The sequence below is a fragment of the Balaenoptera physalus genome, assembly GCF_965194825.1.
Source record: "Balaenoptera physalus genome assembly, chromosome: 21".
Classification (NCBI taxonomy): domain Eukaryota; kingdom Metazoa; phylum Chordata; class Mammalia; order Artiodactyla; family Balaenopteridae; genus Balaenoptera; species Balaenoptera physalus.
The window spans coordinates 30,389,587-30,411,627 of record NC_138902.1 but is presented as its reverse complement, the minus strand read 5'-3'; the positions used below and the strand labels follow the sequence as shown (position 1 = coordinate 30,411,627).

General features: G+C 38.3%; 2 protein-coding genes across 3 annotated transcripts in view; one reads left to right on the top strand and one right to left on the bottom strand.

Moving 5' to 3' along the window:
* The window catches only part of LOC309651646 (uncharacterized protein), a 105,623-nt gene that overhangs the window by 20,574 nt on the left and 63,008 nt on the right, over nucleotides 1–22,041 (bottom strand). The gene's annotated exons all lie outside the window — the stretch shown is intronic.
* Nucleotides 5,497–22,041, top strand: part of LOC309651629 (coagulation factor XI) — a 40,685-nt gene continuing 24,140 nt past the window's right edge. Inside the window, exons 1-2 of one of the 2 annotated variants that reach the window (XM_082444503.1) lie at nucleotides 5,497–6,703; nucleotides 7,299–7,357. In XM_082444503.1, the coding sequence (XP_082300629.1) occupies nucleotides 7,300–7,357 (58 nt within the window). In that variant the 5' untranslated portion in view covers nucleotides 5,497–6,703; nucleotide 7,299. Of the gene's footprint in view, nucleotides 6,704–7,298; nucleotides 7,358–13,384; nucleotides 13,407–22,041 lie in introns of those variants that run through there. The other variant, XM_082444506.1, reaches the window with a different exon arrangement.

Genomic DNA, 22,041 nt, shown 5'->3' with positions numbered 1-22,041 from the left:
TGCACAAGCCTCTTAGAGAGCCTCACCCACCAGAGGGCAGACAGAAGTAAGAAGAACTACAATCCTGCAGCCTGTGGAACGAAAACCACATTCACAGAAAGATAGACAAAATGAAAAGGCAGAGGGCTATGTACCAGATGAAGGAACAAGATAAAACCCCAGAAAAACAATTAAATGAAGTGGAGATAGGGAACCTTCCAGAAAAAGAATTCAGAATAGTGATAGTGATGATGATCAAGGACCTCGGAAAAAGAATGGAGGCAAAGATCGAGAAGATGCAAGAAATGTTTAACAAAGACCTAGAAGAATTAAAGAACAAACAAACAGAGATGAACAATATAATAACCGAAAGGAAAAATACACTAGAAGGAATCAATAGCAGAATAACTGAGGCAGAAGAACAGAGAAGTGACCTGGAAGACAGAATGGTGGAATTCACTGCCATGGAACAGAATAAAGAAAAAAGAATGAAAAGAAATGAAGACAGCCTAAGAGACCTTTGGGACAACATTAAACGCACCAACATTTGCATTATAGGGGTCCCAGAAGGAGAAGAGGGAGAGAAAGGACCCAAGAAAATATTTGAAGAGATTATAGTCGAAAACTTCCCTAATGTGGGAAAGGAAATAACCACCCAAGTCCAGGAAGCACAGAGAGTCCCAGGCAGGATAAACCCAAGGAGAAACATGGTGAGACACAGTAATCAAATTGACAAGAATTAAAGACAAAGAAAAATTATTAAAAGCAACAAGGGAAAAATGACAAATAAAATACAAGGGAACTCCCATAAGGTTAACAGCTGATTTCTCAGCAGAAACCCTACAAGCCAGAAGGGAGTGGCATGATATATTTAAAGTGACATACAATGGAAAAAAGACAGTCTCTTCAATAAGCGTTGCTGGGAAAACTGGACAGCTACATGTAAAAGAATGAAATTAGAATGCTCCCTAACACCATACACAAAAATAAACTCAAAATGGATTAAAGACCTAAATGTAAGACCGGACACTATAAAACTCCTAGAGGAAAACATAGGAAGAACACTCTCTGACATAAATCACAGCAAAATCTTTTTTGACCCACCTCCTAGAGTAATAGAAATAAAAATAAACAATTAGGGGGCTTCCCTGGTGGCACAGTGGTTAAGAATCCTCCTGCCAATGCAGGGGACACAGGTTCGAGCCCTGGTCTGGGAAGACCCCACATGCCGCGGAGCAACTAAGCCCACGTGCCACAGCTACCAAGCCCGCGGGCCATAACTACTGAAGCCCGTACACCTAGAGCCCATGCTCCGCAACAAGAGAAGCCACTGCAATGAGAAGCCCACGCACCACAATGAAGAGTAAGCCCCGCTCGCTGCAACTAGAGAAAGCCCATGCACAGCAACAAAGACCCAACACAGCCAAAAATAAATAAATAAATAAATTTATTAAAAACAAACAGACAAAAAAACCAGATGGGACCTAATGAAACAAAAGCTTTTGCACAGCAAAGGAAACTATAAACAAGACGAAAAGACAACCCTCAGAATGGAAGAAAATACTTGCAAATGAATCAATGGACAAAGGATTAATCTCCAGAATATATAGGCACCTCATGCAGCTCAATATTAAAAAAACTAACAACCCAATCTAAAAATGGGCAGAAGACCTAAATAGACATTTCTCCAAAGAAGACATACAGATGGCCAAGAAGCACATGAAAAGCTGCTCAACATCACTAATTATTAGAGAAATGCATATCAAAACTACAATGAGGTATCACCTCACACTGGTTAGAAAGGGCATCATCAGAAAATCTACAAACAACAAATGCTGGAGAGGGTGTGGAGAAAAGGGAACCCTCTTGCACTGTTGGTGGGAATGTAAATTGATACAGTCACTATGGAGAACAGTACGGAGGTTCCTTAAGAAACTAAAAATAGAATTACCATATGACCCAGCAATCCCACTACTGGGCATATACCCAGAGAAAACCATAATTCAAAAAGACACATGCACCCCAATGTTCATTGCAGCACTACTTACAATAGCCAGGTCATGGAAGCAACCTAAATGCCCATCGACAGATGAATGGATAAAGAAGATGTGGCACAAATATACAATGGAATATTACTCAGCCATTAAAAGGAACGAAATTCGGTCATTTGTAGAGATGTGGGTGGACCTAGAGACTATCATACAGAGTGAAGTTAGTCAGAAAGAGAAAAACAAATATCGTATATTAACGCATGTATGTGGAACCTAGAAAAATGGTACAGATGAACCAGTTTGCAGAGCAGAAATTGAGACACAGATGTAGAGAACAAACGTATGGACACCAAGGGGGGAAAGTGGCAGGGGGTGGGGGTGGTGGTGTGATGAATTGGGCGATTGGGATTGACATGTATACACTGATGTGTATAAAATGGATAACTAATGAGAACCTGCTGTATAATAAAATAAAATTAAATTAAATTAAAAGAATAAACTCATTCAAAAACAAACAAAGGATACTGACAAATACAGCTCTGATTCTAAGGACCCTGTATTTTCAGTTAATTCTGATGTGAAATCCTCCGTTGTTTTCTTATTTAAGAAAATATTATCTTCTAATAAAAAAAATATGTTCATTATGTAAGATTTATTTGGAAATTAGAGATGAAAAAAGAGAAATCACCCATAAAATCACCCTATGGAGATAGTAGTAATATCTCAGTATATCTATTTCTAGTGTTGTTCTGTACCTAAATATAAATACCTATTTACAAAATTAAGAAAAAAAATAAAGTATACAGTTGGATGTGTGTATCCATATGCAAATACTACACCATTTCATATAAGGGACTTAAGCATCCATGGATTGGTGTCTGCGGGGGGTCCTGGAACCAATCCCTTGCGGATACCCAGGGATGACTGCACTCCCTTTTATTAGAAGGGAATGGGTTCGATGGAAATGTACGTTTCTTCCTAAATTTAGGCCACTAGTGGGTGATAATGTTGGCAATAGAGGTCTTTAAATCTCTCCACTCCCATTATGATGACACTTCTACAATATGCTCTTGCTTTATGGAACTCATGTCTCGATATGTCATTAGAACACAGATGTTCTGCCTCTGATTTTGGCATATTTCTTCTAGAATTCTTTCATGGTTAAAGGAAAAGAGAAGCTGTTCATCTATATTAAGTAACCCAGTCATGTCTCACTTAGTTTAGTGTTGGACTTTCAGTAAATTCAATCCTCCAGAACATACCTGTCAAGCTAATAACTGACACCCACTCCCTGAATTTTAATGCCATGGACAACATCTCTAGTCTCTCACTCAGTGACTTTTTTTTTTGGTTGCGCCGGGTCTTATTTATTTATTTTTGGCTGTGTTGGGTCTTCGTTTCTGTGCAAGGGCTTTCTCCAGTTGTGGCAAGCGGGGGCCACTCATCATCGCGGTGCGCGGGTCACTCAGTGACTTTTTAAAACTTCATTTAATAAGTAATTTTAATAAAATTGTTTTTTCAGTTTTTCCAAGGCCATAGCTGATAGAAACGACAAATTAAGAGGATGGAAGATGTATTCTTCAATGGATATCAAAGAAAGAGCTTACAAAAGCAAAGCCACCTGGGAAACACCATAGACTGCGGCACTGAGATCAGGGTCAGCAGCTCTACCCACTTTAATATCCAAAAGACCCCAGTGTAGACCACCCAGCCCCTAAGCTGATCGGAAAAAGTCAGGAACATATGTGATACAAGTAGAAAAGAGTCCTATCCTATGGTTAACCTTCTTATCTAGAAAGTGGATATACATAGAAAATCTTGTTCCCAGATGACCTTGGATAATTGGAGTTTTATTTGTGGAAATCAGTCTTATTTATCAATTTTATGCACTTATGTTTAAACCTTTGTGTTTGTTTGTGTGTTTGAAGTGACCCTACATTAAATGTGAAATTCAATGTAAAGTAAAAAAATATTGCTACATGTTACCTTTTGGACTAAACTCTTCATTTAGCCCCAGAATAATTTGTTATTCATATTTTAATTGGAAATTCTCCAAAACCGTGTCAGAGTTGGAAATGAGAAATTATATCATCTTCTGTAGTATGGAAATGCAGATGCTGATTTTTTTTAATTAAATGATGATCAAATATCCGTTTATATCCCTATTACCTGTCTTACTTCTACTCAAAAGAGGTGTCTCAAGAAAAATAAATTTTAAACATGGGTGCTACATTTTATTCTAAGAATTGATGTCAGTTTGAAATATGGATCATTTTAAAGGATAAGTTAGTGGATGACTGATTCATAATGTAATTAAAGTAAAAGCACTTTTGAATTCATGTCATTAGTGTCACTCAGGCTTTCTAACAAAATGATCCTCATGCTCTTATCAGACTGATTTCGAGTTTCCCATACTCTGAAGAATAAACTAGAGGAGAAGTAGAAATACCAGAACGTTTTGCTCAGCTGATACCAAAAAGTAAAATCTCTTAGGGCTACCTGGGAGTCAGCAAAAACCATAAGCATCATTGGTTCACAGGGATTTACAGCTTAGAAATCTCTCCAGGTGGTGGACTGTTGAATTGATGTTCTATTCCTTGTCACAGACAACCAAAGAATGTCAGCTTTGAACCAACAGACCTTTCTCACAAAGAGATACTGGGCACAGAAGGGTCAGTTTTTACCCTGGAAGGTATCTGGATCAAATGCATTTATTTCCAGCATCTAATGAGATGCTGATAGAAACATTTAACTTTGACCCCCTTTTTCTAGGAACAGCACCTTCTTTATTTTTGGAATTATCCTGGGATATCCCCACCTTCTGTTCTCCTCATCCTTTTGCTTCCCCAAACCACACCCGCTGTAAACATGTGGTTCTAGAGGAAGCAATGGAGAGTCTCCCTCCTGCCCAGTCGCTCTCACACTTTGAGTCTCTAGAACTTCTTTTATACTAACAGCAGAAGGAAACTCTGTTTTTAAGGGATCATGTGATGAGATTAGGCACACCCAGATAAGCCCCATTTTGATTAGCTCAAAGTTGACTGCTTAGTAACCTTAATTACATCTGCAGAATTGCTTTTGTCCTGTAACATAGCATAATGATGGACAGACAGGGTACCCCCAGCTTCTTCAGTCCCTGGGATCTGAGTGGGAAATCTTGGGAGACATTTCAGAATTCTGCCTACCACTGCCTCTTTCCAACTTCATTCTGATTTGGTTCTTCTGAATCTACAAAGAAAATTTTAGTTTTAATGTATTATGAGAACATATGTTCCACTGTAAGAAAAATTCAAAAGAAACACAGAAGTATATTTAAATAGGTTAAAATTGGTAATTGCACCTTTTAGGGAAACAACCTCCAAGGGTTTCCGCTGTGATTTGGAGACAGGGTAGTTTTTCTCCCAGTCACCTTTATTTCCTGATGAGGCCAGTAGCAGATGAAATCTCCAATTTAAATTCTTTAATATTGCACAAGCCAGAGGATTCCCTTTTGTCGTTTGCTGGTGTACCAGTTGATACCCTGAATTTAAATGGCGGTACAGCATGAATATTTGAAATATGCTACTTCATTACAGCCAGAAAATATTTTATTGGCAACATTATCCTACATTTTTAATAAACACTGTTCTGCTGTTCTGCATTGCAGTAACATGCATTAAATATTTATTTAAGAACTAACTTCCTAAAAATCTAATTTACTAGCCAGAAAGATGTATTGCATTTTTGAAGAATAGTTAGAAAACAAAGGAGATTTAGTGGGCAAGGGAATATAGTCTTTAACTATTTTCAAAAGCACAAAAAAGAGAATAAATCATTTTGTATGGATCTAGTAGGTTAATCTAGGAATGATGGATAGAAGTGGCAAGGAGGTATATTTCAGTATATAGGGAGACTTTTTCTTAAAAATAAAAATAAAATAGAATTCCCTGAACAGGAACAGGCTCCTAGGAAAACCAGTATGTTTCTTTCAGGTCTAGGTGTCCTGACAGAGGAGTCTAAACTCTATGCTAGGAGTGCTAACTTTGTCTGACAAGGGGCAGATAGTAAGTCTTTTCAGCTTTGCAGGCCGTACTGTTTCTGTCACAACTACTTAACCCTGTAGGGTGAAAGCAACCATGGATAAGACAGGAATGAATGAGCATGACTGTGTTCCAATAAAACTTTATTTACAAAAATAGTCTGTGAACAGTCGTTTGTCAATCCCTGCTATGTCTTATTTCCTGAACTGGATGGGAGGAAGACCTAAAAATTGACCAATTCCCTTCCATCCTTAAAACTTCAGTGTTACAGGATTCCTTCACTAGGATATAGGAAGGCATGGATACCATTTGCCAAAAGGGTCTTCGTGCCTTCCAGGATGATCTATCCATTCCCACCCCTTATTCAGTTGTGTATCCAGGTTATTATATTGGAAAAGTCTAGTTAAGATTTATTATGACCCCAAATAACTAGGAATGTTATGGATCTTTTAAAAAATGGAAGCCTCTACATGAATTCTGTGGTCTTACTATGAAATAGTTAATGTATTTAATAGCTGAACACAGGAATGGGACATTCATAGAATATGTTGACAGGACGAAAAGTTGAAACTGTTGGCAGAAAACCAAAGTCAATATCGGAGCCAAGCAAATACTGCCTGCCTAGAGCCCCATAGGGAAAGCTCAAAGACTGGCCATTTTTAAGTGGCGAGAGACACCCTCACCTCCAGAACTACGAAGCAATTGTGCTTTCAGGTAGAGAATTTGTTATTCTGATTGCTTCCAAATAGTTTTTCTTTTTTTCATTAAGCATTGTTTTTACTTTATGAAGAAACTACTAGTTGATGTTCTAATTCCCTGTGTATCTAGAGAATGTAGAAGGAATTAATATTCTTATATGTGGAAATATTTAAATGGAAGATATTTTTAAATCAAAGAGAATATTGAATGATTTAAAAATTTAAAACGGGCTTGAAGATTTTGAATATCTTTCCTTAGGGATTCTGGACCAATACTATTGCTGTGGTTTACAATAATTTTCTTTTTGTTCAAATCAAGAGGCTTCACAAGTGTTTAATTTCCTTCTACCAATTCCCTTTCCATATTACTAAGAACATAGGTGCCAAATGAACAATAAACACAACAGTAGTCTAGAGGTCTCAATTTGTATCCTGTGCCAAGTCCTTGGGTACAAAATGTACAGAAAACCCTTGCTTTCTATACTGGTAATTGGGTGCTTAGATTTGCTATTCAGACATTTGCAAGAAAATCTGTATCAGCTTAAATTAAGGTTCATGTTGAATATGATCTACAACCAGTAGAGTTATGCGTGTGTTGCCTTCTCTTTTAGGATGATTTCATTCAGACAAGCAGCTTACTTCATTTGCTTGTTTGCTACAGTTTCCTGTGGTGAGTGGATTATCTATAAGACCTAAAGTTAAGGGTGAATGGGACAGTAATTAAGCAAGACATCCACCCCTCAGGGCACATTAAGGTTCAGCACCAACTACCACTTAGATGTATCGCCTTATATACACCAGAGGGAGGAGCCCAGAGGTGGAATGTCTGGGTAGGTGTTAAAAGAAACTTCAGTTTGGAAATGACTCTCTATAAAGCAGATCTTACTATAGTCAGCCCTCTATTTTTATTATCAACATTAAAAAAAAATCAACTTTATCTGAATATTCAAGAGTGCTAGGAATTTTATAGTGTCTGGGGTCCAGTCCAAGTATCATAATATGTGTTCAGTACATATTTTTACTCTTTTAGACCTCTGGGGAATTATTTCAGAAATGAAAGCACCTGGTTTATATTTAATTTAGTAAACCATCCACTTGAATAGTTTGAGCTTCAACATCAGGTTTTGATCTTATTTCTCTTTCTATCCATTCCATTAAAGTTTCACAAAATAGGGATGATTCTGGACTCTGTTTTTCATTAATCATTGTAGAATGGAGTTTCCTCGATGCCACCATTATGGGTGATTTCTGAGTCTATGTTGACTTTAGACCACACCACAATGATTGTTTACTTATCTCTCAGATGTATGGTTAAGATAAACACCTCTAGGATAAGGGTTACATTTGGAAAGAAATATAATTTCTTAAGGAAGAAGCTTTTGTTCCCTAAACCAAACTCCCCTCCATCTGCCCCCTCATTCCTAATTGCTCTGAGCCATAATCATTACCACAAACAAATACATTGAATGCTGAGAAGTAGAAGCCAGAGATGCTGTGAACCATGGCCACTTCAATTTTATTATTTTTGAAAAAAAATTTATGATCATGCTAGGAGAATTAGAGGTGCAAATTAGCAGAAAATGAGAAACTACCTATTGTCTGTAGTCTTATAATACAGGAATGGCCTTTGTTAAAAATCTTTTGTTTAGTCTTTCAGATATTTTTTCTGCACACATTTACACACTCAACAAAGATGTTATTAATTACAAATAGTTTTTTGTAACTTATGTTTCCCATTTATAGCAATCTTTTCATGCAAATAAATATATATCACATTTTCTGGAGCTTAATATTCTTCTCTATTCATGGTATTTTTGTATGTAACTTCTTATACACGTTTATTTCTGTAGAATAAATTTTTGGAAATTAAAATACCAGATATGAAGATGTGCATATTTTTGAAGGTTTTATGACATACATCATAAAATTAGCTTCCAGAAAAGTTATTCCCAAGTTGACTTTTTCTACCAGCAGAGAGAATAATCATTTACCCCACTTAGGTCAACTCTAAAAACCATCTATTTTTTTGTGGCCTAGTATATATTCACTTTTCTGGAAACAATATCCTAATTTATTTCTGAGAACTGCTGCCTCCCAGTTTGGGTCCATGTGATGGTCACCCACGCAGGCTTGAACCAGTGAGGAATGCACACATCCTGCTGTCTGCAGTGACCTGACCAGAGCCAAAGCCTTTCAACTTCTAGAAGTAAAACTCTAATTTTTTTTTTTTTTCCGATTGGACTTGAATTACGTGAGAATACAGAGGCCTGAGTTTCTGGCCTCATCTTGCCACTCTGTGGAGCTTGAGAGCAAAGACAACACTTGGGAAGAATAGATGACATGACAATTGAAGACAATTAGATTGTGTCTTGAGAGCATCAGCTGAGCACCACATCCAGTTATTTCTGAAGCCACATCCACCATGGGCTCTATGGCTTTTGTATCAGTACATTTCATTTGTGCTCAAGTCACTTTGAACTAGTTTTTTTTTTTAAATTATTTTCAACTAGAATCAGTGCATCAACACTGGTTAATTTAAAATTTTTGCTGGTGAGTAACATGGCATCTAGTTGTTTTAACTTGCCTGTATTTGATTCTTACCATTTTTCATAGCCTTACTAGTTGCCTGTATTTCTTTTGCAATTTATCTTTTCATATACTTCATCCAATTTTTAAAAATTAAAGTGTTTTTCTTCTGCATATTGATTATGAAATTTTTTTAAAACAAGACTGAATAACCTGCCCAAAGTCCTTGGACACAGGGGCCAGTGTGATATAATTTAACAGAACATTTTATGCTATGAGACAACTTATGTAACAGTGCTTCACATACACTCTAAAATATAATACAAACAAGCCTATCCTTGCGGTCATCATCACCATCATCCTTGTGGTCATTATTACCAACTTAGGAGGATAAGCAAGACCACTTATTAGAACTTTCTTTCTGATCCACTTCAAAGTTAGCATATTTTTAGTTGCCCCCTCTCATCAGCAGAGTCACCTGGCAGTTCGCAAAGGCTCAGTTGCAGAATGGGAACTCCCGGGCTAGCCCCAGCCATTGTTTGGAACCTTGTTTGTGCACTGGGATGGGGGAGAATGGCTGCTTGATAGTTACGAATCAGCCAAAAACACCAACTGTCTAAAACACAGGTCACTTTGAAGTTATTGTCACTGGACCAGATGGCAACTTGTGTTCCCAGAAGCTTCCACCTGGAGAGATCTCCACTCTTTCTAAATATGAACCTTACCCAAGGCTTAGTCATCTTAGCTACACCTCCGAGGGGAAGAGAATCGATCTTGCTGCGTTGGGTGTCGTAATAGGGCCCAGGGTCAGAATCCCCAGAGGTGTGGGTTAGCGCAGAGGAAATTTTAATCTTTAATGCTTAACGAAATGCATGTGTCTAAGCTGTCCATTCCCTGAAAGGCAATATAAAAATAGGGATTACTAGAATTGAAGTGTGGTTACTGCCCTGGGGAATGGACAAGGTTGTCATTGGAATATGTATGGTTAATGGACTGTTGACCAACTGCAGAGAAGGTTCTACCTGAGTTGGAAAAGCTTAGAAGGCAGACTTTGACGTGGGTCTTTCAAGGTAAACCTAAATTCATATATAAAAGTTAACACTTTAATATATGAAACAATAAAAGTAAAGGTAACACAATACTCTAATAATATGTGGGATGCAGGGGACTTTAGAGCTGTGAACAATTCTAAACAGCAATAGTTCAAAATGTATTTTCAATTTGGTAAATGCGTGCATTTGCTTAAACTATCTAAAACTCAAGCGTCTGGGCTTCCCTGGTGGCGCAGTGGTTGAGAATCTGCCTGCCAATGCAGGGGACACGGGTTCGAGCCCTGGTCTGGGAAGATCCCACATGCCGCGGAGCAGCTGGGCCCGTGAGCCACAATTACTGAGCCGGCGCGTCTGGAGCCTGTGCTCCACAACAAGAGAGGCCGCGATAGTGAGAGGCCCGCGCACCGCGATGAAGAGTGGCCCCCGCTCGCCGCAACTGGAGAAAGCCCTCGCACAGAAACGAAGACCCAACACAGCCAAAAATAAACATAATAAATAAATAATTAATAAAAATTTTAAAAAATAAAAATAAATAAATAAATAAATAAATAAAAAACTCAAGCGTCTAGACCCTGAGCAAATATTGCCTCCTTTGCACTAATTACTAAAGTAATAACTACTTAATAACCCCTAGATTGCTTGAGTTAAACTGAGATGAGGAACATCATTTAACATTGCACATAAGAAAAGAGAACAAGATTAGGAGTCAGAAGAGTTGGGGTTATGTCCCAGGACATTCATTAGCTGTGTGGATCTTGGGCAAGTCTGTACTGCCTTGAGATTCAGTTACATACCCTCTTTCTTAAAAAAAGAAAAAATGTCAGATGCATATGATGAAATCTGTCTCTAGCTTCCCTTTCAGACCTATTGTGAGAATGTAGTGCAGATGTTTGTTATGAAAGTGCTTTGAAAAATGATCATACATCATTATTTTTAAGGCACGATATTTTCACAGCATGTTAGAAGACAGGGAGAAACCAAGCTAAGATTGCATTTGGGGGGAATAATTTACGTACAGATTACTGATTATGACTGAGTATGATTAATAAAAATCAACCAAATATAAAAACCAAACAAATAAATAAATAGGCAGGAACAGGAACTTTAGACTCTTGGAAAATTTATTGAATCCCCTTCCACTGAAACCATAAGTAAGTTAAAAATACAAACAAAGCTAAATTGCATAAAATTAAAATTTTCTTCTGTTTCTAGAAAGAGATATTGAATATTCCAGACTGTGGAGTTTTAGGTCATTATTACTTAGTCACTGAATAAAAGTGTTGTAGTTTTTAATCTTGGTATATTTTTATTGACAAATACTACAATATAACCCTTAGTTTTCTTAATATAAAAACAAATATATAAATATATATAACAAAAATAAAATATTTGGATAGAGTAAAATATCACTCAAATTTATTGTAGCAAAAATAAAATAAATAAAATTAAAAATAACTTAGAAAAAACCTTAGTAAAAATAGAATAGGAAACCTTAGAAAAAATGGAAGGACTAGGAGACCAGAAAACTTTAATTCTGATGATGATTGCTACTAATGACTTGGGAAACAATTTCCCACCCTATCCTAATAAATTTAAGGCAACTGGACTATTTCTCTAACATGACTGATCTGAAAGTGGAAAGTGCTGAAAAGATTCTCTCAACTGATGGGTTGGCAGAACCTGAAAATAACCATGATGGGAATATGCATCATTGCTGTATTACCTTTGCCATATACAGGTAATTTTGTAGATTTAAATTGCAGATGTTTTTAAAATTTTTCATCCTTTCCCCCTGCCCCAGTAACACCACTCCGTCAACACACATACACACACTGTGTGCCTGCCGTTTGTGTAATAATCAGCCCTTAGTTCTAAACATGGGGGCCTAGCTTAGTCAATATATAGTTTACCTGAGGAGGAGTACTTTTCCTATTTTATAAGATCAAATTGATATCTTAATACAATTTAGTGTAAATTCTTCAATTAGGCATTATTTTCCACTGTGATATCCAAGGAAAACGTAAAGAAAAAATAATATTGTGCCTTTCTCAATACCCCTAGTTATTGTTTCCCCCCCAACTTAGTCTACTCACAGAGCTTGATTTAATGTTCCCTTCTAACGTTTCCCAGATATCTTCAATTAAAGGGAAAAATTGCTCCCAGGCACATAAAGTCTCTAAACTCAGGACCGATTTTAGTTTAAAACATTTACAGGTAGGTTTATAGCTTTTAACTAATCATTAAGAAAACTTTTCATTTTTAAATATTCCATCCCAATTCTTAGCCTGTTTCTTTGCTCGTGTAAAGCAGAATTGGAAAGAGATCCCATTTCTACAACTTACAAATTCCTGCCATCATTATTGCCTTGTTTCTCTTCCACTGCTCATTGATAATTCCAGCATGAAATATTACCTGTATTGCTGCACAGACCTTGCAGTCTGGGAAGTAAACTAACCCGTTTTCCATGCTAGTGCTCTAAAACATATTGGAATGTATTTATTTCAAGTAGAGTTTGATAGTTTAGTGATGAAATAAAAATTCTAAATCCCCTAATTAATGGGGCAGTTGCCAAAAACGGAATATTATCCTTCAAAACTACCCAGCCCAGACTTCGAAAACAAACTTATGGTTACCAAAGGGGAAACATGGAAGGGAGGGATAAATTAGGAGTTTGGGATTAACATATACACACAACTGTATATAAAATAGGTAACCAACAAGGACCTACTGTTCAGCACAGGAAGCTCTACTCAATATTCTGTAATAACCTATATGGGAAAAGAATCTGAAAAAGAATGGATATATGTATATGTATAACTGAATCGCTCTGCTATACACCTGAAACTAACACAACATTGTAAATCAACTATGCTCCACTATAAAATAAAAAATAAAAAAAAAACCACTACCCAGCCCAAATTGATGATTTACTTCCAGAAGGGAAACTGATTGAATTTGCTCTATGCGTTTTATTTGGACAGCTTGTCACCAAAACATTTATAAAGGAATTGATATAAGAGGAGTCAATTTCAATGTATCTAAGGTGAGCAGTGTTGAAGAATGCCAAGCAAGGTAGACCGATAGCATTCACTGCCAGTTTTTCACATACACCACGCAAACCTTCTTCAGTGCAGGGCACTGGTGAGTAAAATTCCCAGTGTCTGTTCTTTCTCATGGTGTTTTTAGAATTTAATTGTATTCTTCATAACCTTTTTTTTTTTTTCCCAGCTGAAAACCAGACAGGGCTTTTAGATCTAACCACTCTTCTTATTTACTCAATTTTGGCGTCATTTTTCCTGAAAAGAGTAATTTCCATTTGGTCCGCAAATTTCCATTTGTGCTTGCAGAATGAGGGTTCAGCAAATAATGTAGAAGAATGGCTCCCACTGCATCCTCACCTTAACCCTCCCTCTGCAGAGCGGAGGGATGTCTATTTGATGAATAACACAAAACCCTAACCCAGTCATCACCAAGGTCTTGCTTTGTTTATTTTCCACTGACCATGGATCATTTTCAACTGGAAATGGACTTCTGCAGGTACCTGGAAGTTTAGGAAGCAAAGTAACCTCTGTTTTTCACATTCAGGAACAACTGCCTATTAAAGTACAGTCCACGAGGGACACCTACTAGTATAAAGGTGCTGGCTAACGTGGATTCTGGATTCTCACCGAAGCCCTGCGCAGACTCGGAAATTGGTAAGTGTATGGCTCCTACTTCACTCTGTGATTGTAGTAGGCAGAAAAAGAGCCCCCCAAAGACATCCACATCCTAATACCTGGAATCTGTGAATATGTTACCTTACAGGGCAAAAGAGGCCTTATTAAATATGTGATTACGTTAAAGACTTTGAGATGGGAGATTATTCTGGCTTATATGGATGGGCCCGATGTAGTCACAAGCGTCCTTATAAAAGAAAGAGATACCAGAAGGGACAGAGTCAGAGAGAGAGAGAGAGATTTGAAGAGGTTACACTTCTGGCTTTGAAGATGGAGGAAGGGTCCATAAGCCAAGGAATGCAGGTGGCCGCTAGAATCTGGAAAAGGTAAGGAGCCCTGCCAGCCTCTTGATTAAAAAGCCCAGTAAGACCCACTTCAGACTTCTCGACTGCTGATCTCCAGAACTGTGAGATAATACATCCGTGATGTTTTAAGCCACTACATTTGGGATAATTTGTTACAGCAGCCATAGGAAACTAGTACAGTGACATTGTAGAGAAAACTATAAGGTCATTTCTTGGTGGTGTCTGTTACCTAGTGAAATGACTCTAGCATAATGAATCAATGAAACCCTGTAGTCTCAGACACAGAGGTAATTTTAATTGAATTATCCAGAAACTTTGCTAAGACATTCTACCTTATTTAGCATATTAGCATGTCAATGATAGCATGTTATTGAAGCCAAATAGCCAACAGTCACTTCTACACAGTATCAAGTGCCGACCCTGTACCAGGCCCTGAATGGGGAGCTCCTGGGAAGACTGGGAAGTTGGCAACAATGCACACCTTTTCCTGTCTGTTCCCATCCTCCCCAAACACACCTCCTCCATGGTGCGTTCCAGATTCATTGCTTCCAATTAACTGATTATTTAATTTTTTAATATTCAGATTTGGTTCTTTTTTTAAATATAATTTCTCTCTTTATTGATATTCTCTATTTGGCGAGACATTGATTTCATACTTCTCTTCAGTTCTTTAGACATGGTTTTCTTTCATTCTTTGAACATATTTAAAATAGCTGATGTAAAGTCTTGGTATAGTAAATCCAATGTTTGTGCTTCCTCAGCAATGGTTTATACTGACCTTTAATTCTGTGTATGGGCCATAGCTCCTTGTTTCTTTACATGTCTTGTAATTTTTTGTGAAAAAAAAAATTAGACTTTTTAAATACTAGCATGTGACAACTCTGGAAATCAAATTCCCTCCTTTCTCAGAGTTTTTTGTTGTTACCATTTTGTGTTGTTGTTACTGTTTGTTTAGTGACTTTCCTGAAATAATTGTGTAAAGTGTTTAGTCTTCGTTGTACATGGCCATGGATGTCTCTGCTTGGTTTTCTTCGTAGTTAGCTAATGATGGGACAGAAGTTTCCTTCAGTGCCTGGAACCAGTGAGTTTCCCAGCCTTGAACAAGGGGCTTTTTGTGAGAGTTAGGGCATGCTTACACTACCCCTGCAGGGATTTTGCAACTTTGCCCTGATCTCCACTTTCTGCTGACATAGAGCTCACAAAGATCAATGTCAGCTGGCTCAGGGCTTCCTCAGATCACTCACGGGCTTGTGCACAGCCTTGGTCATGCACGCAGTCAGCTCTATACATGCTCATGGCCTTCTAGATGCCCAGGATTATGTCAGAGATTTTCAGGCTTTCCCTGGTTTTCCTTTTAAGATTTTTATTGGCTTGTGGTTTGTCCCAGCTGTGACTGCTGCCTTAGGTAGCTACAATGTTGTGTAATGGCCATAGTTGTTTTTTGTGACAAATACTTCCAAGGAAAACGCCGTTAACACTGAGGAAGCTCTGAGTCAGGTGAAAGAAACTCAATCCTTGGGAGTGGGGTTTTCCTGAGAACTTCCACACAAATAATGACAATGCTCTGGGGACAGAGCTTTGGGGCAGCTCCAGCTCCGATCTGCCCCCTCCTGGGGCTGTTAGGCTGCTGGTTTTCCCCGTGACTGAGGGTGTTTTCAAGGCTTCTGTGGAGCTGGGGAGAGGGGGTGGGAACAGGGCAAGTTAAAACCCCACAAAACTTGCTGTTCTTATTGAGATTCGGCTGTTTTTCTTGAATAAACTCTCCCTGGACTTTTATAAACCTTTGGTTAATTCCTAGAGTTCTGAAACAACGTTGATTTTGACAATTCTGCCAGCGCTCGTTACTTTTATGGAGGAGAGGATTTGCGAGGTCCTTACTCTGTCATTCCCACTAACATCCTGTAGTGCTTTTGGTAAATGAAACAAATGAAAAACAAACTAGCTTTAAAAAAGAACATGGTCTTTGGAACAAGATAGCCCTTGTCCTTCTGTCATCTGGACAGGGTAGGCTGTGACTGCACTTTGTATTCAGCTCTGTGTTCCACATTTTGTACAGAGCAACGGACAAGTGGAACACTTCAAAGGAGAGTAACCCAAATGGTGAGATATCTAGAAATCATGGAAAATAAGATACAGTTAAAGAAACAGGTTAAAGACATTAAACCTGAAAAAGAGTCAGGATGACTGTTTTAAATTTTTGCTTTTGAAGGACTGTCATTGGGAAAAGGATTAGATTAATCTGTGTAGTTTTATAAGGCAGATACTACTATGATAAAAATAAGAAAAAAATTCCAACACCTGCAGTGATCCAGAAGTGAGCCTTGTCATGAGGTAGTCAGCTCCTTTTCACTAAAAATGTCTTAAATAAATGGTGAACAACTTGTCAAGGGTCTCCTTGAGAGGATGCAGTTGTAGGTAGGTATGGGTGACCCATAAGTTCTCTTCCAGCTTCAAGAGTCTGGTTTGTTTTTGGTTTTGTTTTGAAAAAAATAAAAAAAGATTTAATTAGTTAAGGTCTAATTTCCTAAACTGCCCATCTGAAGATATTATGTTATGGTGAACACTCCCAAAATACGTCCAAGGGGAGCCTGGACACTGGTGGAAATTAAACTATTTGTAAATAAATTGTTCTTTGTGAAAAATGCTCACTTACATTTACTCAAAGAACAAAATATTCTTCTATTGTCAAAGGTTTGTTTTTTTCAAAAATTATATATGTATACTTTTTCCAGTTTTATTGAGATATAATTGACATACAGTCAATTATAAACTTATACATGCATAAGTTTAAAGTGTACAGCATAGTGTTTCGACTTATATGTGTTGTGAAATGATCACTGCTATAAATTTGGTTGGCATCCATCATTTCATACAGATACACACACCAAAAAAAAAAAAGAAAAAGAAAAAAACATTTTTTTCCCCCAATGGTGAGAACTCTTAGGATCAACTCTCTTAACAACTTTCAAATATACCATACAGCAGTGTTTTTCATGGGTGAATAATATTCCATCACATATATATATATGTGCCTATATATATGATGGAATATTTTATTTATATATATATATATATATATCTCACAGTGTCTTTATCCCTTCATCTGTCAAAGGAAACATCTTAAGTTTCCATGTCTTGGCTATTGTAAATAATGCTGCCATAAACATGGGGGTGCAGATAGCTCTTGGACACAGTGTTGTTATTTCCTTCCAATATATTCCCAGAAGTGGAATTTCTGGATCATATGATCATTCTGTTTTTAATTTTTTGAGGATTCTTCATACTGTCTTCCATTGTGGCATTTGTTATCTCATATCTTTTTGATAATTATCATTCTAACATGTGTGAGGTAATATCCCATTGTGGTTTTAATTTGCATTTCCATGATGATTACTGAGGTTGAGCACCTTTTCATGTACCTTTTGGCCAGTCATTATCTTCTTTGAAAAAATGTCTATTCAAGTCCTTTGCCCATTTGACAATTAGATTATTTGGTTTCTTTTCTTTTTTTGGCTTTTGAATTGTGTGAATTCTTTAAGTATTTTGGATATTAACCCCTTATTAGATAAATGTTTGCAAATATGTTTTCCCATTCTGTAGGTTGTCTTTTCATTTTGTTGATAAAAATACTAATTTTAAAATTATCATTTTGAATATGTAAAACAAAAACTGAAAGATAAGAGCATCTAGGCTTTCAGATTGTAGGCAATAAGAGAGAATTTGAGAGATTTTTATGGAGATGAGAGGATGGCAGAGAAAATGAAAGTTCTTTGGTCAACCTAAGGTTCTAGGGTGGTCCCAACGCTGCATCAGAGCCCAATACAGGGCTCTCTCTCTCTCTCTCTCTCTCCTTCTCTCTCTCCTCTCTCTTTGTCTGTGTGTGTAACTCTACCTTCTCACCTTTACTATTTTTATCCAAAGAAATGACCTTAATGGAAAAGTCATCATTCTCATTTGTTTTAAGACTGTAGTCTTACTTCTATATTTATTGTATTGCCTCCTTCTGAAGTTGTACATTATTTTACCTAATAGGGAAAATCCAAAATACCCTACAAAAGACAAATGTTCCTTTGGTATCAAATGAAGAATGCCAGAAAAGTTACAGAGATTATAAAATAACCAAACAGATGATCTGTACTGGCTGTAAAGAAGGAGAGAAAGATGCTTGGAAGGTAATGCACTGGATTATGAAAACACATAATAGGCCACTTGAGAAAAATCATTTCAAAATATATTTTTTCCAAGAGTACTTCACTATAGTTTTCCAAATAATTCAGAACCAAATAATCTGAAAATTTCATAAGAAGTCTTTAACAAATTGAATATACACATATAATTTTTATATATTATACATCTCACAATCTTTGCAGGAGCATGCCATATTTAAGGGAAGACAATTGTAATACAATAATTGTGCTAAAATATAAGAGCATTACATTTATCTCACCTTGGGTGATGACGTCAAAATTTCTTTGTTGGAATGAACAGAAAATGCAATCATACTCTATTGACTTAAGTCACTTTCACCCCATTCAACAGCTGAGGCACATGAGTATCTGAAGAACTATGAGACATTTTTTGTGTGTGGTGTGACTACAGAATTTTAAAGGCACATCTGTCATAACCTTCTGTCATTTTATTTTTGCCACTCACTGTGACATAGGGTGATTCAGGTGGTCCCTTGGTTTGTAAGCACAATGGAATATGGCATTTGGTGGGCATCACCAGTTGGGGTGAAGGCTGTGCCCGCAGCAAACAACCAGGAGTTTACACCAAAGTTGCTGAGTACATGGACTGGATTTTAGAGAAAACACAGGATGGCGATGGTCAGTCTTTGATGAAGTAGCCAGCTTGAGAAGCGTCATAGAGATGGGGAAGAGCCCAGCTTAGAGCATTCGTTTTACAACCTGCGTTCAATTCAAGTACTGAGCCTTGGGGTCCTCGTCTGCAAAAACGTGGGGAGTGGTGTCTACCACCTGTCCTTGTCATAAGGGTAAAAAGGGCCAAAGCATAACGCTTTCAACTGTCAGTAATAATGCTGTAATGGGAGAGGAAACAACTGAGGATCTCCGCGACTGTTTGTTGTGAAATAAAATGGCAAAAGAGTGTGATTAAAAAGTGTTTTCTTCTGATAGTGAAACAGACTGGAAGATACATGACTCCAGCTTCTAGCACAGTGCCTGGGATCATTCTAGTCTCACCATCTCCTCTGGGTCTCAGTCTGTCTCAGAGATACTAAATTCTTCTCTCAACCTCACCTGCATGATTGTTCATACCTACTACTGCCTGCCTCATTTGGGGTGAAAAGCCGGTAAGCTTGGATTTTGTTCTGCCGGGTGGAATCAAAGAAACCTGTGTAACATGCACTTCTGCAAGGAAGAGGTGGGTTATCTGAACCTGGAAGAACAGTAGTGCCCCTTTTTACGTTGGCCTCCTACCTTGGTCCCCCAGGCATTGCCACAGGGCTCCAGGCTGGCCGTGCAGGGGAGACCAGTGGCGGTGCCACTGTCTGGGTGCAGCTCCTGCAATCGGCTCATCACACAGCCTTTGCGGAAGGCAAGGGGTCTGCACTGCTGGGATTCCGTGGATATTGGGTTCTGCAACAGTAACCCAAGGAGCAGTATTAGGTAAATTCATGGTAGCAGGAGGCAGCCCTGGAATGAATGACAGCAATTCTTATGCAACACAAATTCCAAACTTGCCAATGACCAGGCACCACAACTGATACCAGGCAGTTAGATTCAGTTCCGTGAAGCTGACATGACATTGACACAGTACTGACCATTTACAAAATATTGTGTAAATCAATTAGAAAAATAGAAAAGCAAAGTTCCGAAAAGAGACTGAGTTTTTCCTTCTATGCTCAAAGACACACTGAGTGGTAGAAAGGACTAACGATGGAGGGGGCTGAAGGAAAACCACGAGGTCTGAGTTATTTATAAATCACACAGTAGGAAACTGAAGAGTTAAGGTTTTACTCCACAAGTAAATTCTCCAGATTTTATAATATCTGGCTGGATTCCCTGAAATGATTTAAAACAAAAAAACCCCACAACTTCGACTTTTACTTTTGCATGCAATAAAGCTATTGGTCTTTGTTCTTTGTGGGTGTTGTTTTATATTTTAAAAGAAAAAAATGGTTTACAATGAAAATCTTTTATCTTAGCTTTTAGTATGCTAAAGTGTGTTTGAATAGGACGTTCAAGTGCTTGCAGGGTAACCCTTCGGCTTTTTTTGGTCAGGGAATGACCTCCTTTGGGCAAAAGAGGAAAGCTTTGAAATGTGGAACTCCCACATTTGGGGTATGATGATCATTTTAAAGTTGCCAATTGGAACCAGTGGTGCTGGAATGGTCTCTTTATTACCCAACATGTGTTCAGTACAAGGGGGAACAGAAAAGCCCTTCACACAGTAAGAGCCTCAAAGGACTGAGATGTGTGTAAGAGGCTAAGAAGGTGAGAGGTTGGGGTGACTTCGCCCTCTTGAGGGAGAGTAGACTGGAATGTGTGGGTCTCTGGCAGTGCCGCCCACGAGAGGCCGGTGGCAGCGCTACGCCTGGAAGCTGGCACTGCTCTTGCCCTGTGACACCAGCATATGTACCTGTGGGACGTACAGCACCTTACACATCTGACACGAGGTTAGCCAAGGGCTCCAACATGTGTCTCGTTCCTCAGCAAGGTCTGGGAAACCTCTAATGTATACTTAAAACTTTCATTAAACCGTGAGCCACTTTCATTCACATCACATATAAATGGGCATTCAGTAAATGTCCAATGAATGAGTACATCTTTATTCTCAAGATGAAGCAATGGCAAGTCAAAGAAGTAGAGAGGGTTAGTTCAAGGTCACTGGCAAGGCCAGAGCCAGGACTAAGCTTGCACTCATATCCCAGGTTATGTCTTCTAGGTTCGTATCATGTTGTCTCACACTAAGAAGAAGATAAAATGTGACAGGAGCACGTATAACAATTATTCATTATTTTCATTGTTATCTAAAGCAGTGGTTTTTCAATGGGAGACACTCCCACCCAGGGGACATTTGGTAATATCTGGAGACATTTTTGGTCGCCACACCTGGGCAATGGGGTGCTAGTGGGTAGAAGCCAGGGATGTTGCTAAACATCCTACAGTGCACAGGACAGCCCCTTACATCATAGAATTATCTGGCCCAAATATCAGTAATGGCAGGGTTGAAACCCTGATCTAAGGTCAGCATTGAAACTGTGTCATGAAAAGGGGATATTTCAGGGACAGCAAGAAAGAGGTTGCAGGACACAGGAGTCTGTGTTTTTTTTCAAAGCAAGTCTTGATAAGAAAGAAGGAACTCCAAGAGAAAGCTGACCGTGGCTGTGACTGAGAAGGGGTCACCAGCACACCTGTGTGGCTTTCCCTGTCCCAGACAGAGGATTTTAGGTTACCCATGATCCCAACTTCTGACTTGTTCTTGGGTCCAGTAATTCCCCATTTTCATTAAGGTTCAAAAGCATTTTATTTCACTGGGAAGAAAAAAGCTTTTTTTGAATAGTTTTTAATTAATTTATTTATTTTTTTGGCTGCGTTGGGTCTTCGTTGCTGTGTGCAGGCTTTCTCTAGTTGTTGCGAGCAGGGGCTACTCTTCGTTGTGGTGCACGGGCTTCTCACTGTGGTGGCTTCTCTTGTTGTGGAGCACGGGGTCTAGGCGCGAGGGCTTCAGTAGTTGTGTCACGTGGGCTTCAGTAGTTGTGGCTCGCGGGCTCTAGAGTGCAGGCTCAGTAGT